A 12,879-nucleotide genomic window follows, 5' to 3' on the forward strand; every position below is an offset into this window, starting at 1 on the left:
GAGACGGCCAAAGAACGATTCGATGACATTCGGTCCTTAGGATCACATCTAAGAGGATATTTGCAGTATCGGAAAACAGATTGAGTGAGTTCTCTTCTAGGAACAATGCTAGGATCACATGATATGTTGTAGGTTTCTACAACACTTCACAAGATCTGAATGAGTTGGGAGAGCATTCGAGCCTTAGGATCACAGTTGGGAGAGCATTTACGGTATCGAAGAATAAATTTAAGATCCCAGGCCAGAATTCGTTTCACACTTACCCGTCTAATTAAGCTGGTTTCTACATGTTGCATTCTTCATAAATGTATATTGATTGTGGTTTTGGCAAGTATGTGTTGCGATCTTTCTGTTTTTCTACCACAGAAGAAACTAAGTCCACCACACCGGCACCCCGCACCCCGCACCCCAGCCTCCCCAGCCCTAACCGCCGCCACCGCCGCCGCTGCCGGTAGCGCCGCCGGGGCAAAGACCCACGGGGTGTGGCGGCGGCGGGGGCCCTTCCTCGCCGACGCATGGTGGACGGCGGCCGGATCTCCCCTCCTTGACGCATGGCGGACGCGCAGATGGGATGGGCAGCGGCGGCCTGCGCTGCGCCCCCTTCTCCCGCCGGCTCTCCCCTGGTGGATCGGCCGGCGCGGTTGGGATGGGTGGCGGCGGCCAGCGCTGCGGTCTCCCTCCTCCCGTCGGCTCTCCGCAGCACTCCGGCAGGGGCTGGTGGTGGGCGGCGGCCAGGCCCATGGCCTGCGCCAATTTCCCCCCGCCTCTCGCCGGTGAGTGGAGGCGATCTCGGGCTTCACCCGCGACACGAGGTCGCTCGGGGAAGCAGCCTTGGGTACGACGGTGGAGGTGGCCCTCTTCTTCGCCAGAGGGGTCGGCCTGCGGTTGGTGGTGGTGGATCTATCGATCTATCACCGCGTTTCGGCGGCGAGATGGAGATGCTTGGAAGCCGGCGACGAAGGCGCCGGTGGGGGGTTGGAGTGTCCAGCCCGGGATGGTCGCCGACGTGGGGGTCCGACCTGAATAAAGGCGGTGGTCCTAGGGTCTCTCTTGCGTGAAGAGGAAGACCTACCGGAGGCCTAGACTCGTGATCTAGCCGGAGTGTTGAGTTCCGGAAGGCTCCGCCGGTGAATGTAACAGTGCTTTATTGCCTGAAGTTTGCTGGATCGGTGGTATTCGGTCGTGCGCACCCATGCTTTTATTCCGACCGATTGGTTCTGGAGGGAGCGGCCCGAAGCTCTTTTTCTGTGTTGACATCAAGTGACTATGGATCCATGATGAAAGTCGGAAGAAGAGAAGTTCATGAAGGCCGGAGGGGAGGACTAGCTAAGGGAGGTTCAAGTCTCCGTGCTGTTGAGGGACTTGCTTGGTGTTCCGGGCTTCACAGCAGCGGTATGAAAGTGGGGGCGACAACACATGTGAAGTTCAGAGTCCTACCTTTCAGGGTGAAAACCCAAGGTCTGGCCTTAACTGGTTGTGTCTGGCAATGACCTTGTTGGAGGCATTGTTTCGAGAGCGGGGACTATCTTCAGGGTGAAAACCTAAGATCGTTGATCGGGCGACAATGGTGTTAGAGCACTGTTTTCTTCTTGGAGGCGTCGTTTCTGGAGAGTCTGTATTTTAGGTGTTGTCTTGGCGGTGGATGTATTGCTGTTGTTAGACCCGAGACTTTTGTTTCTTAGTTTTTTTCCTTTTTTTAGCTGTGTGCATCCGTAGTGCCATTAGGGTGGTGCGTTGTTGCAGAGGCTGGGTGTAATTGGTATCCTTTTGATATTAATATATTCACTTCATCGAAAAAGTATGTGTTGCTAAAGCCACGATCAAGACAACAAATACAACACATCATATTGATATTCTTCCCTATTGTTATTTATCCATATCTTGTGACGATACCTACATAATGTTTGTTATGGAGCAGCCTTAGAGCATCCACAACAAAGAAGTTCTTAGTTAGGCGCTTAGCTAATAAAAATAAAAATAAACCCACAAAATAAAAGAAAGTCGCTAAGCCCTTAGGCCCGCAACGCTTGGCTCTTGGTGAGAAGCTGAAGCACGAAGGTTATCACAAAGTAAAGTGCATAAGATAACCCAGGCACATGAAGACGACGATGTATCCTGAATGTCACACTCTTGCGGATGCTACTCTATGTTGGAGTGATGTGTCGGCACAAGGCTAGCCAATCACCACAATGGCTCGCCGTGTTTTCCTCGAGCTTTCTCACCAAAAGGGATATCCTTGATTCACTATTTGATCCTTGACGGTGGTCGCCGAACCCGTACAAGGTTAAGAAAAACTCCATAACTCAATTGAAGGCTCCCAAGTAATCGCCACAAAAGACTTCAAACTTGGAGTTATCTCTAATACTTAACTGAAATATCACAAGGCCACAAAGCAGTCTAGGGTTTCAATAACCCAAGAGTAACAAGCTCTAGGTACACGCACCCAAGAATAATTAGTTCACACAATTTTACCAACCAAGTCTCCGGGGAGAACTCAAACTGGTACACCAAATGCAAAGGCAAGAACACATGGCGTCCTCAGGTCCTCCACTCATAAATTCCAACAAAGCTATAAAACCTATGAGGGAATAATAGGCGAAGAACAAAAGAGGAGAAAACTAAATTTTTAAAAGATCTAGATCCAATGGATTCTCCTATGGAAGATATGATATGGTTGGTGGCAACTTCGATACTTCATAAGATGTAACAAATTTAAGGGAGAATTTGCCAAGAATTTAGAGGTTAAACTCCTTTAACGAAGAACCGGCAAAATCTCCAACATTTTAAAAGTAACATGTTTTTATACGAAATCTATTTTCAGTGAACTGGAGATTGTCATAAGAATAACCCAAGCTCGAAATCTTCACATGGATACGATCCATGTAACAACCAAGAAAAATGATTTCAAAGATGTAAATGTTTAATCTCTCTCCAAACTAGATGATCAAGATACTCACTCGAGAGACCTCCTTGATATTACGACTTCCGATCCTAAAACTTGGCCTCCCAACAAACACCAAGAGGCCGATAAAAGAGAAAATATGTCAAGAACAAACCTTAGCCTCGTGCATTAGACTTGAGCTAGATGATGACAATCTTGACCTTCTCAAGTTGGACCACCTTTCTTTATTGCGCTTGCTCGTTGAAGTCTTGTGGATTACTTCCCCGTACTCCACTACGGGAGAACCCCTTCTTAAGCATATCTTCACATATCTATTATCACCAAAACAATGACAAGCTTCAAGGATATAATCTCTTCTAGATGACTCATTTTGAACTTGCGCTTCAACTTGATCAACCTTGAATCATTTCTTCTTTCTTCATATTAATGATGTCTTGAAGGAATGCATGAGAACCTACTCAATCTTATTTTTAACGGCATGCTTGTCATAGGCTGAACTTCTCTCATGAACAATCTTCGGATCACTCCAAAATGACACCTTGGTCAACATTTGACCTTCTTCACTTCTTCTTTCAACCATGAAGCCAACAAATAGTTTAATAAGGTATATGCACAATTCATACAAATATGAATTAATGCAAAAAAAAACCCATAGGAGCTCCATGCACTTTCCGATGGGAGACATGAAGCAAATTATTAACGTGATTATAATAAACACTCAATAATTTCTTTTTTTGAAAAGTACCAGCGCAAGTCCGGGTGATCTTTTGATTTTTTTTTCTCGAACACATGCCAAAGCATGCATCATTATATATTAGAAGAGGCCGTCAGAAGAAGGGAGCAAACCATATGTACACCAATCTTTTGAAAAAATTACGAATCCCAACGGTACGTTTGATGAATTTCATACACAATTATGGTGGTTTTATTTTTGAATTTTTCTCTGATTTTAGGGCCATGATCCCTACATCCTCCCTCCACATCATTCAGTAACTGCGTTATGTAAAAAAAAAAGTTCTGTAACTTAGCATTACTATAATTATCCACACAAAATGCTCCAGATTTTTGTATATGAACAAAATAAAGATTCTCTTGATGCACCGTGCCTCTTTTTAAGATTGTATGCTGTGCATGTTTCAGTGTATGCCGAGAGCCTGCAATCTCCTAACCAAAGACAGAGCTGTTGCATTCTTCCTCTCCCACTCTACCCTGCTCTCCGTTCTCCGCTCGAACTTCCGCAGCACCTCGTCGTTGCCGTCGAGAATGCTCACGATCTTCCTCATGCTCGGCCGCGCCGCCGGGTCCGACCGCGTGCACGCGATGCCGATCTTGGCCAACCTCACGAGCTCCTGCCGATCGAACATGTCGTCGAGCCGCCTGTCCGCGAGGGCCTCCACGTCACGGTCCTGCTCTTGGCAGAGCTGCACTTTCCTGACAAGGAGCACCTCCGGCGACCTCACGTCCACCGCCATCGCGCCCGTGACGACCTCAAGAACCACCACCCCGAAGCTGTACACGTCGGCCATGGTGGTGGCCTCGCCGCTCTCCATGTACTCCGGCGACATGTACCCGAAGATGCCACGCGCCGACCCTGAGACGGTTGGCACGACCACGTGGTGGCTGTGCTCGTTTCTTGACAGGAACTCGGCGAGCGCGAAGCTGCCGAGCCGTGGGCTCCGGTCGGGGTCCAGGAACACCGCCGCCGACGTGATGTTGCGGTGGATGACCTGCTCGTCCCACTCCTCGTGCAGGTACAGCACGGCGGACGCGAGCGCCCTGACGATGCCGTACCGGTGGCGCCACGATAGGGTCTCGGAATCGCTGTGCCGGACGAGGAGGTGGTTGCTCAGGAGGTTCCCCGGGGAGTGGTCGTAGACGACGAGCATCTCGCCGTGGTCCGTGCACCAGCCGCGCAGCTGCACGAGGTTCCGGTGCCGGAGCTTGGCCAGGTTGCAGAGCTCGTTCGCGAACCGTGTTCGCAGCGCCGGGCACGTCTTCATGCCGAGCCGCTTCACGAGGACGTGGATCCGGCCGCCGCGGCCGTTGTCCAGGAACCCCTCGTAGCCCGTGCCGAAGTCCAGCTCCGCCACCACCTGCGACTCGGAGAAATCGTTGGTGATCGCCACGATCTCCTTGTACGATATCTCGCGCGGGGTATCCACGTTCGGGACGGCCACCACTGGCCGCGGTGACAACGACGATCGCTGGCTGTTGCCGCTCTTGTCAGTTCCCGAGCCGCCGCCGGACGACGTCTTATTGCCGTCTTCTGCGGTGAGGTAGATGGTGGTTCCAGCCGCCGTGGCGTACATGGGCTTCATCGGCGAGGAGGCAGGGGAGGCTGTGCTGTTCGTGCCGACGATGGTCGTGGACGTACCCGAGTCGTCGGAAGAGGATGAAGTGAGAGAGATGTACTTTGGATGAGCTACGAAGGACGGAAGCGGCGGGAGGTCGCCGGAGGAGCTTCCGGATATGTTCTCCACCACCCACTTCATGGTCGGACGAGACCTCGGGTCATGCATGGAGCAGAGGAGGCCGAGGTGGATGAACCGGACCATGTCGAACATGCCGCCTTGCGGCAGCTTACGGTCGCCAGCGTTTAGGAGTTTCCCGTCGTCGGACAGGCGGCGCACCCAGTCCAGCATGAAGATTTGGTCGTCGGGGTACGCCAGGTCGACCGCCCGGCGTCCCGTGGCCACCTCCAGGAGGACGATCCCGAAGCTGAACACGTCCGACTTGGCCGTCGCCCCGCCCCTGGGCTGGAAGCTCTCCGGCGGGAGGTACCCGATGGTGCCGCCGATCCTGCTGGTGTCGATGAGCCGGAACTGGTAGTTGGCCGACGAGGAGAACGACGACGTGGAGCGCACGGAAGGCGTCGACGGCAGCAGGTCGAGCTTTTTGGTGGGCGGGGCGTCCTCGACGGCGTGCTCGAGCCAGCGAGCGAGGCCGAAGTCGCCGAGGCGCGCGTTGTACTCGGAGTCGAGCATGACGTTGCTGGTCTTGACGTCGCGGTGGATGATCTGCGTGTCGAGCTGCTCGTGCAGGTAGAGCAGCGCGGCGGCGAGCCCCGCCACGATGCGGCGTCGCCGGTCCCAGCCGAGCGGCGCCGCGGGGGCCGCCGCAGGGGAGAAGAGGAGGCGGTCGAGGCTGCGGTTGGGCATGTAGTCGTAGACGAGCAGCAGCTCCTCCCCGTCCCGCACGCACCAGCCGCGGAGGCGCACGAGGTTGCGGTGGCGCAGGCGGGCGACGGCGGCCAGCTCGGCCAGGAAGGACTTGTCGAAGCGGTCGACGCCGACGCTGGCGACGCACTTGACGGCCACGGTGGTGCCGTCGCTGGGCAGAACGGCGCGGTAGACGCGCCCGAACCCGCCGCTGCCGAGCACCTCGTCGGCGCTGAAGCCGCTGGTGCCGATGTAGAGCTCCGAGTAGCTGAACACCCGGGGCCCGGACGCGCCCTTGATCTTCCTCGCGCCGAGCTCGTACACGCCGTCCATGTCCTCGAAGCCCGCTGTTACTGACCGGGAATCGTGGCAGCCGCAGCCGCGGAGGCAGGACAGCGCGCGGCCGACCTTGCCTCGGACGTAAGATCCCAGCTTTTGCCGAGGATGACGTTGGACGTCGTCGTCGGAAGCCACGAGGAGCTCGTCCCCGTCCATGGGCAGCACGAAGCATAGCCGGCGAAGCGACATGGCGCGAGCAGCTAGCTGCCGCTGGAGGTGGTAATCAGTAGTTGGCGTCAAGGTGGAAGATGCTAGGTAGGTGTCGGGGACGTTGTTAGCTGATGGATTGGCATAATTAGCAAGTGGTGGCCGCGCGCGTGTGGGGGAGTTTAAAGTTGGGGAGGGAGCTGAGCGGTGGAGGTCGGGATCAATGGGGAATGCGCGCGTGGCGGTGGGGGGCAGGGCAGGTAGGAGAAGATAGGAAGGCGACGCAAGATGACAAGGAGTCGGATGGGTTTAGGCCGGCGATAGCCGATATTGTGGTGTGTGAAGGCGAAGCAGTTTGGCTAAGAATGGTGGCAAGCAGCTAGCAAGCTATAGCTCATTGTGCCATGGTGGGTGGCTCACTCGGTTGACTTGGATGGCAGCTGGAGATGGTGGGCACTCGATGAAAGCGAAGGGTTACGCACGATTCGGGTGGAATTGGGCAGATAACAGATTTGTTTTCACCGTATTTTCACATGGTTTTGGTGGAGGGATGCCGTCGGGTGATGTCACGGACCAAGGTGGGAGACAACACACGTCTCCTACGTTATGATCAAGCCCGTTTTCTGGTTATTTGTGTTCACATCTGCAATTATTTACTCACTCAATTCCAAGGTGTGACTATTTCTCATGTCGAACTAACTTTGTTCCATTAAAGTTGTAACTCATGCTGGAACTTATGACTAGCACAAATCACGATGCAAATCGAGCGGTGGAAAACTTAACTGGACACGAAATTAGTTCTCAGCTAGCCGAGAACTAGCAAACCCCCAATTCTAAATTAACTTAAGCTCTAACTACATCCTCGGTCTTGTCGCCCAAATTCATAGAAAAATATATTAATATCTATGGAAATATATTTCACGATGAATACAATAAAAATAATCTAGTGTTAGAGGTGCTCACATGTTTTTCTGCAGATTAGCTCTCACTTAAGGAGGTTTGCTTTCTTAATTAGGACACAACCATTCAGGGAGTAGGTTGATATATCGGTGCATTTTTGGATGAACCCCTATAGTGTGCGCGATAGGGGCATTGGTGGAAGATTGAACAATGGAGAAGGAAGAGTGGACAATTCGATGACCTTGATTCAAACCAATGTGTTGGTCATCTTGCCACCGCTCGCTACGGGCGCTGGGTTCACGTTTTTTCTTTTCATTTCACTTTTCAGCCTCTGATTTTCCTTTGGTTGCTAGAAAGAGAGTAGGCTTATGGTCGAGGGGGTATCACCTGATGTTGACAACAATCTAAGCCGCTAGCAAGCATTGTAAAGTTGGTGCTTGGCATGTCTTATGTGATATGTGATACATCTTTCAGGATGTATTCTAGAAAAAAGTAGAATTTTCATTGGCATTCAGTAGAGCCAAGTTGATCATGATAGAGTTTTGCAAAAATAAAAGTTGGCTTTCATAGTCACCGACTGACATAGGCATCCCCAATGGGCCTGCCAAAGATGGTACCCGGGGTTTACTGAAGGCCCACGACTCGATGAATATGAAGTTTGGAAGCCCAAGATTACTACTAAGGAAAGTTAGAGTTGTATTAGGAAATACATACCTGTAATATCACGGGACGGGTTAGAAACCCTCCCGGACTCTGTAACTTGTGTATTACGACTCCCTCGGCTCCGCCTCCTATATAAGGGGGAGTCGAGGGACAAAGAAAGGATCAACTCATTGTTTCACGCAACCCTAGCTTTCATAATCGTCGAGTACTTTTCGGCTGAAACCTTCGAGATCTACTTGCCCTCTACTTCCGACTAAAACCCTAGTCTACAATCTGTAGGCATTGATAAGTTAATCCCTTGTCAATTGGCGCCGTCTGTGGGAATTAGAGGTGTCAAGTAGCTGATCTCGATGGCACGTTCAAGTTCGTCGACTTCGTCAACTGCAAGCAACGCGATGGACAGAGGTAAACAGATCGAAACTGGTCTAGTCGATTTTGTTCCTCACCCGCCCTCCCGTTTGGATGCATATGCGTATCTGGAGGAGCCCATGGAGATGACGTTCGGAAAGTTCCACTTCCGCGTCGAGAAGGAAGGATCGTATCGTCTCGAAATTCCGATCTCGTCGGGATTATCAGCGGTCGATCCCGATTTTTCGGGTTCAACATCGTCAATCGAGTCAGGCGACGAGGAGATTTCGCCGCCACGCTTCATCAGCACCATGGCAAGTGAAAAACTCGCCAAGATCTTCAGCGACATGTCTTTCGAGTCATCTGCGGACTCCGATATAAGCGATGACTCGAGCAACATCGACAGCTTCAACTTCATCGACAGATCCACTACTGTTGGAAAGGTCTTCACCAATCTCATTGATGGTGTCACCAAACCCGACAAAGTTCAGAATCCAAAATATCATCAGATCTATGTAATTGGAGAACCAAGTCGCCCAGGGGAGGAGACGTCAGAGAACTTCGACGATGCGGGAAATCCGTATGTCGATCCTACCGATCTCACGCGAGGTTTAGGAACAAAATATATCGGACCAGGAACGCGAGAGATGGTACGATTTCCGCAGGCAGTATGGGATCGAGTCGCAAGAGCTATTGATGGTACAGAGCCAATGATCATAACAGTGACACCTGAGGAGTTACAAGCGTATCAATATAGGCTTGCACGTACCAGGCGGGAGCTCGAGAAGCAGAAAATCGAGTTGGATAGGAGGCAGGAAGCAGCTTCTGCGTCAAGCAGGCGAAGAGCTAACTTGAGTCAACAGTCTGGCACTTCGGGAGATAGCCACAGGGCAGCACCAAATAGAGCAAGATCTCGGCTGCAAAATATACCTGAGGCAGATAGGGAGAATCTGGTTCAAAACCTCGACATGTCCTTTATGTCGATAGACACAAGGGGGAACATTATCCCTAAGACACCAGAAGCTGGGTACATGGCGACGCAAGCCTTCATCCTCGCATCCAAGCCACCTCCCGGAGATCCACGAAGGAGTTGGAGCCATGGGAACGGCGTTAAATTCGCCTCCCGAAGGATCAGCAAGGCAAAATAGTCCACGACCCACTTCAGCAGCACCAGGTCCCGAGAGAACAAGTGGGGCAAGAGACTCAGCAACACAAGCACAGGTTGACAGAGCACGACAAAATAGAAGGGAACATCGGCATTCCCCAGAGATAGATGACGATGATATGTGTGGGCTACCGTGCTTTACAAGGAGGGTCCAGAAAACTCGAGTTCCTTCAGGGTTTAAGTTACCCGATAATTTCAAAAAATTCGACGGCCTGCAAGATCCCGAGGATTGGCTAGTTGATTATCTCGAGACGGTGAAGCTGATAGGTGGAACCAGAGCAACAGCTATGCAGAGCATTCAAGTACATCTGAGTGGAGCCGCACGATCTTGGATAAAAAAGCTTCCTCCAGGTTCTATCGACAGCTGGGATAGTTTTGAGGATGTATTCGTCAAGAATTTCCGATCCACCTGCAAAAAACCTGCATCACTAGAAGAGTTGAGATCGTGTCGACAAAAGCATGATGAATCAATGAGAAAATACATCCAGAGGTGGAACATCATTAAAAACTTGGCAGAGAACATATCTGACGAGAGAGCAATAGATGCGTTCGTGGCAGGAATTTGACGAGGAGATTTTATCGAAGACTTGGGGAGAACCAACCCAAGGACAGTGTCAGCACTGATGGAGATAGCAAACAAGTGGGCAGATGGAGAAGATGCTGTTCACAATAAGCGACACAGGTCACCAGAGGAGGACCGAAGTCGAAATTTTTAAAATAGACGACGATTTCCTCGGCAGTTCTCGAATTATGATGCTCCTGGCCAAATATTGGCTGGCTTTCGAGGAAGCACTGGAGGAAACACTAGAGATGAATATCAAAGGAGTAGCGAGCAGCGAGGCGACAATAGAGACGACTCCCGGAATTATAGGCAAAATAGTGGGCCGAGGTTCCAGAGACCATTTGTGTCTCCCGAGGATATGATGAACGGGCCATGTCAGATGCATTTCTATCTCGATAATAATGGGAAGAGGCAGTCAGGACATCTGCAGAAGGACTGTCGAAATTTTCAAGCAATGTTGAGGTTTGCAGGGGAAGCCAATGCTCAAGCAACAAATAGAAACCCCCAAGGGCCCAGGAGTGAGATCCACCTGCCACCTCCTCCCGCAATTACGGACGAAAATCGGCACCAGCTCAGAATAGCGGCAGCACCACAACCACCTCCATATATCGACCCCAACTCCAACGGCGTGGTCTCGATGATTCAGAAAGCTAGGCCGTCTAACAGGGCTCAGAAAGTAATCTCGCGTCAAGTGTTCATGGCAGAGAAGATGCCTCCACCAACGATTGAGTACCTAAATTGGTCGGGACAGGACATTGGCTTCACAATAGCGGATCACCCGCAACAAGTTCCTCGACCAGGACAGTCAGCACTTATCTTACCAGCAGTGATCGCAGGATTCAAATCTCGAGTAATCATAGATGGAGGGAGCAGTCTAAACCTTATGTATGCAGATACACTAAGGAAGATGAACATATCCTTGGCAAACCTAAAACCAACTGACACGCGTTTCCATGGCATCACGCCAGAGAAGCCAAGTTATCCGCTGGGGAAGATCAATCTCGACGTTCAGTTTGGGACCCGAGAAAACTACAGGATAGAAAGGCTGGAGTTCGAAGTTGTGGATTTCCCGTCGCAATATCACGCCTTGTTGGGACGACCAGCATATGCCAGGTTTATGGCGGTACCACACTACACATACCTGTTGTGGAGGTTACCTGGACCTAAGGGACCAATTACAGTTAAAGGCAGTTTCGCGTTAGCTGATAAATGCGACAAGGATTTTCATCGACTGTCGGAAACTTTCGGGATGCAAGCAGAATATATGGCATCAAGGATAACAACTGATTATGATGTGTTGGCAGATGTAGGAAGGCCACTCAGGGAGCCAACCTTTAACACTACCAAGGATTCTAAGAAGGTGCAGATTCACCCGACAGATCCAAAGAAAACGACGTCCATTGCAACAGACATGGACCTCGCATAGGAAAGCACGCTCGTCGAGTTCCTCCGTGAGCACTGGAAAATCTTCGCATGGTGTCCAGCTGACATGCCAGGAGTACCCAGGGAACTTGCCGAGCACCACCTTGTAGGAAAACGTTGCATAGAAAACAAAAAATTTCCTATCGCGAACACGCAATCCAAGCCAAGATGCAATCTAGAAGACGGTAGCAACGAGGGGATGATCAAGACTAACCCTTGAAGAGATTCCAAAGCCTATAAGAGTAGGCTCTTATTTCTGCGGTAGACGATCACTTGCCGCTTGCAAAAGCGCGTAGAAGATCTTGATCACGATCGCTTCCGGCGCCACGAACGGGCAGCACCTCCGTACTCGGTCACACGTTCGGTTGTTGATGAAGACGACGTCCACCTCCCTGTTCCAGCGGGCAGCGGAAGTAGTAGCTCCTCTTGAATCCGACAGCACGACGGCATGGTGTCGGTGGTGGTGGAGAAATCCGGCGGAGCTTCGCTTAAGCGTGCGGGATGTGGTGGAGGAGAGAGACCGCTAGGGTTTGGGGAGAGAGGGGGGTTGGGCGCCGGCCCTCTAAGGGGTGCGGCCAAGGCTGAGGCTTCAAGTGTTCAGCCCCCTCTCTATGCCCCTCATTATATAGGTGGAAGCCCCAAGAGTTCTAGTCCAAGTCTTCGAATAAGACCCCAACACTAAAACCTCCCATATGTGGGAAACCTACTCAAGGAGGGAGTCCTACCCAAGGTGGGACTCCCACCTTTCCTTGAGGTGGGTTGGCCGGCCACCCTAGGGGAGTCCACCTTGGACTCCTCCCCTTTAGGGTTGGCTGGTCATGCAAGTGGAGTCTCTTCGGGACTCCACTTTCCAAAATGCCATTCTTCCGGACTTTTCTAGAACCTTCTAGAACCTGCCATAAATGCACCGGATCATTTCCAAACTTGGAATATGACTTCCTATATATGAATCTTATTCTCCGGACCATTCCGGAACTCCTCGTGATGTCCGGGATCTCATCCGGGACTCCGAACAAATATTCGAACTCCATTCCATATTCAAGTTCTACCATTTCAACATCCAACTTTAAGTGTGTCACCCTACGGTTCGTGAACTATGCGGACATGGTTGAGTACTCACTCCGACCAATAACCAATAGCGGGATCTGGAGATCCATAATGGCTCCCACATATTCAACGATGACTTTAGTGATCGAATGAACCATTCACATACAATACCAATTCCCTTTGTCACGCGATATTTTACTTGTCCGAGGTTTGATCTTTGGTATCA

General features: G+C 51.2%; 1 protein-coding gene across 1 annotated transcript; it reads right to left on the bottom strand.

Annotated features, from left to right (window-relative positions):
- Positions 1-3,906: 3,906 nt before the first annotated feature.
- On the bottom strand, positions 3,907-6,902 carry LOC127300284 (receptor like protein kinase S.2). The gene has a single exon (XM_051330380.2). It carries the CDS (start codon positions 6,586-6,588, stop codon positions 4,039-4,041), a length of 2,550 nt encoding a protein of 849 aa, XP_051186340.1. The 5' UTR covers positions 6,589-6,902; the 3' UTR covers positions 3,907-4,038.
- Between the last annotated feature and the right edge of the window lie 5,977 nt (positions 6,903-12,879).

This window comes from Lolium perenne, chromosome 5, assembly GCF_019359855.2.
Source record: "Lolium perenne isolate Kyuss_39 chromosome 5, Kyuss_2.0, whole genome shotgun sequence".
In the NCBI taxonomy this organism is placed as follows: Eukaryota; Viridiplantae; Streptophyta; class Magnoliopsida; order Poales; family Poaceae; genus Lolium; species Lolium perenne.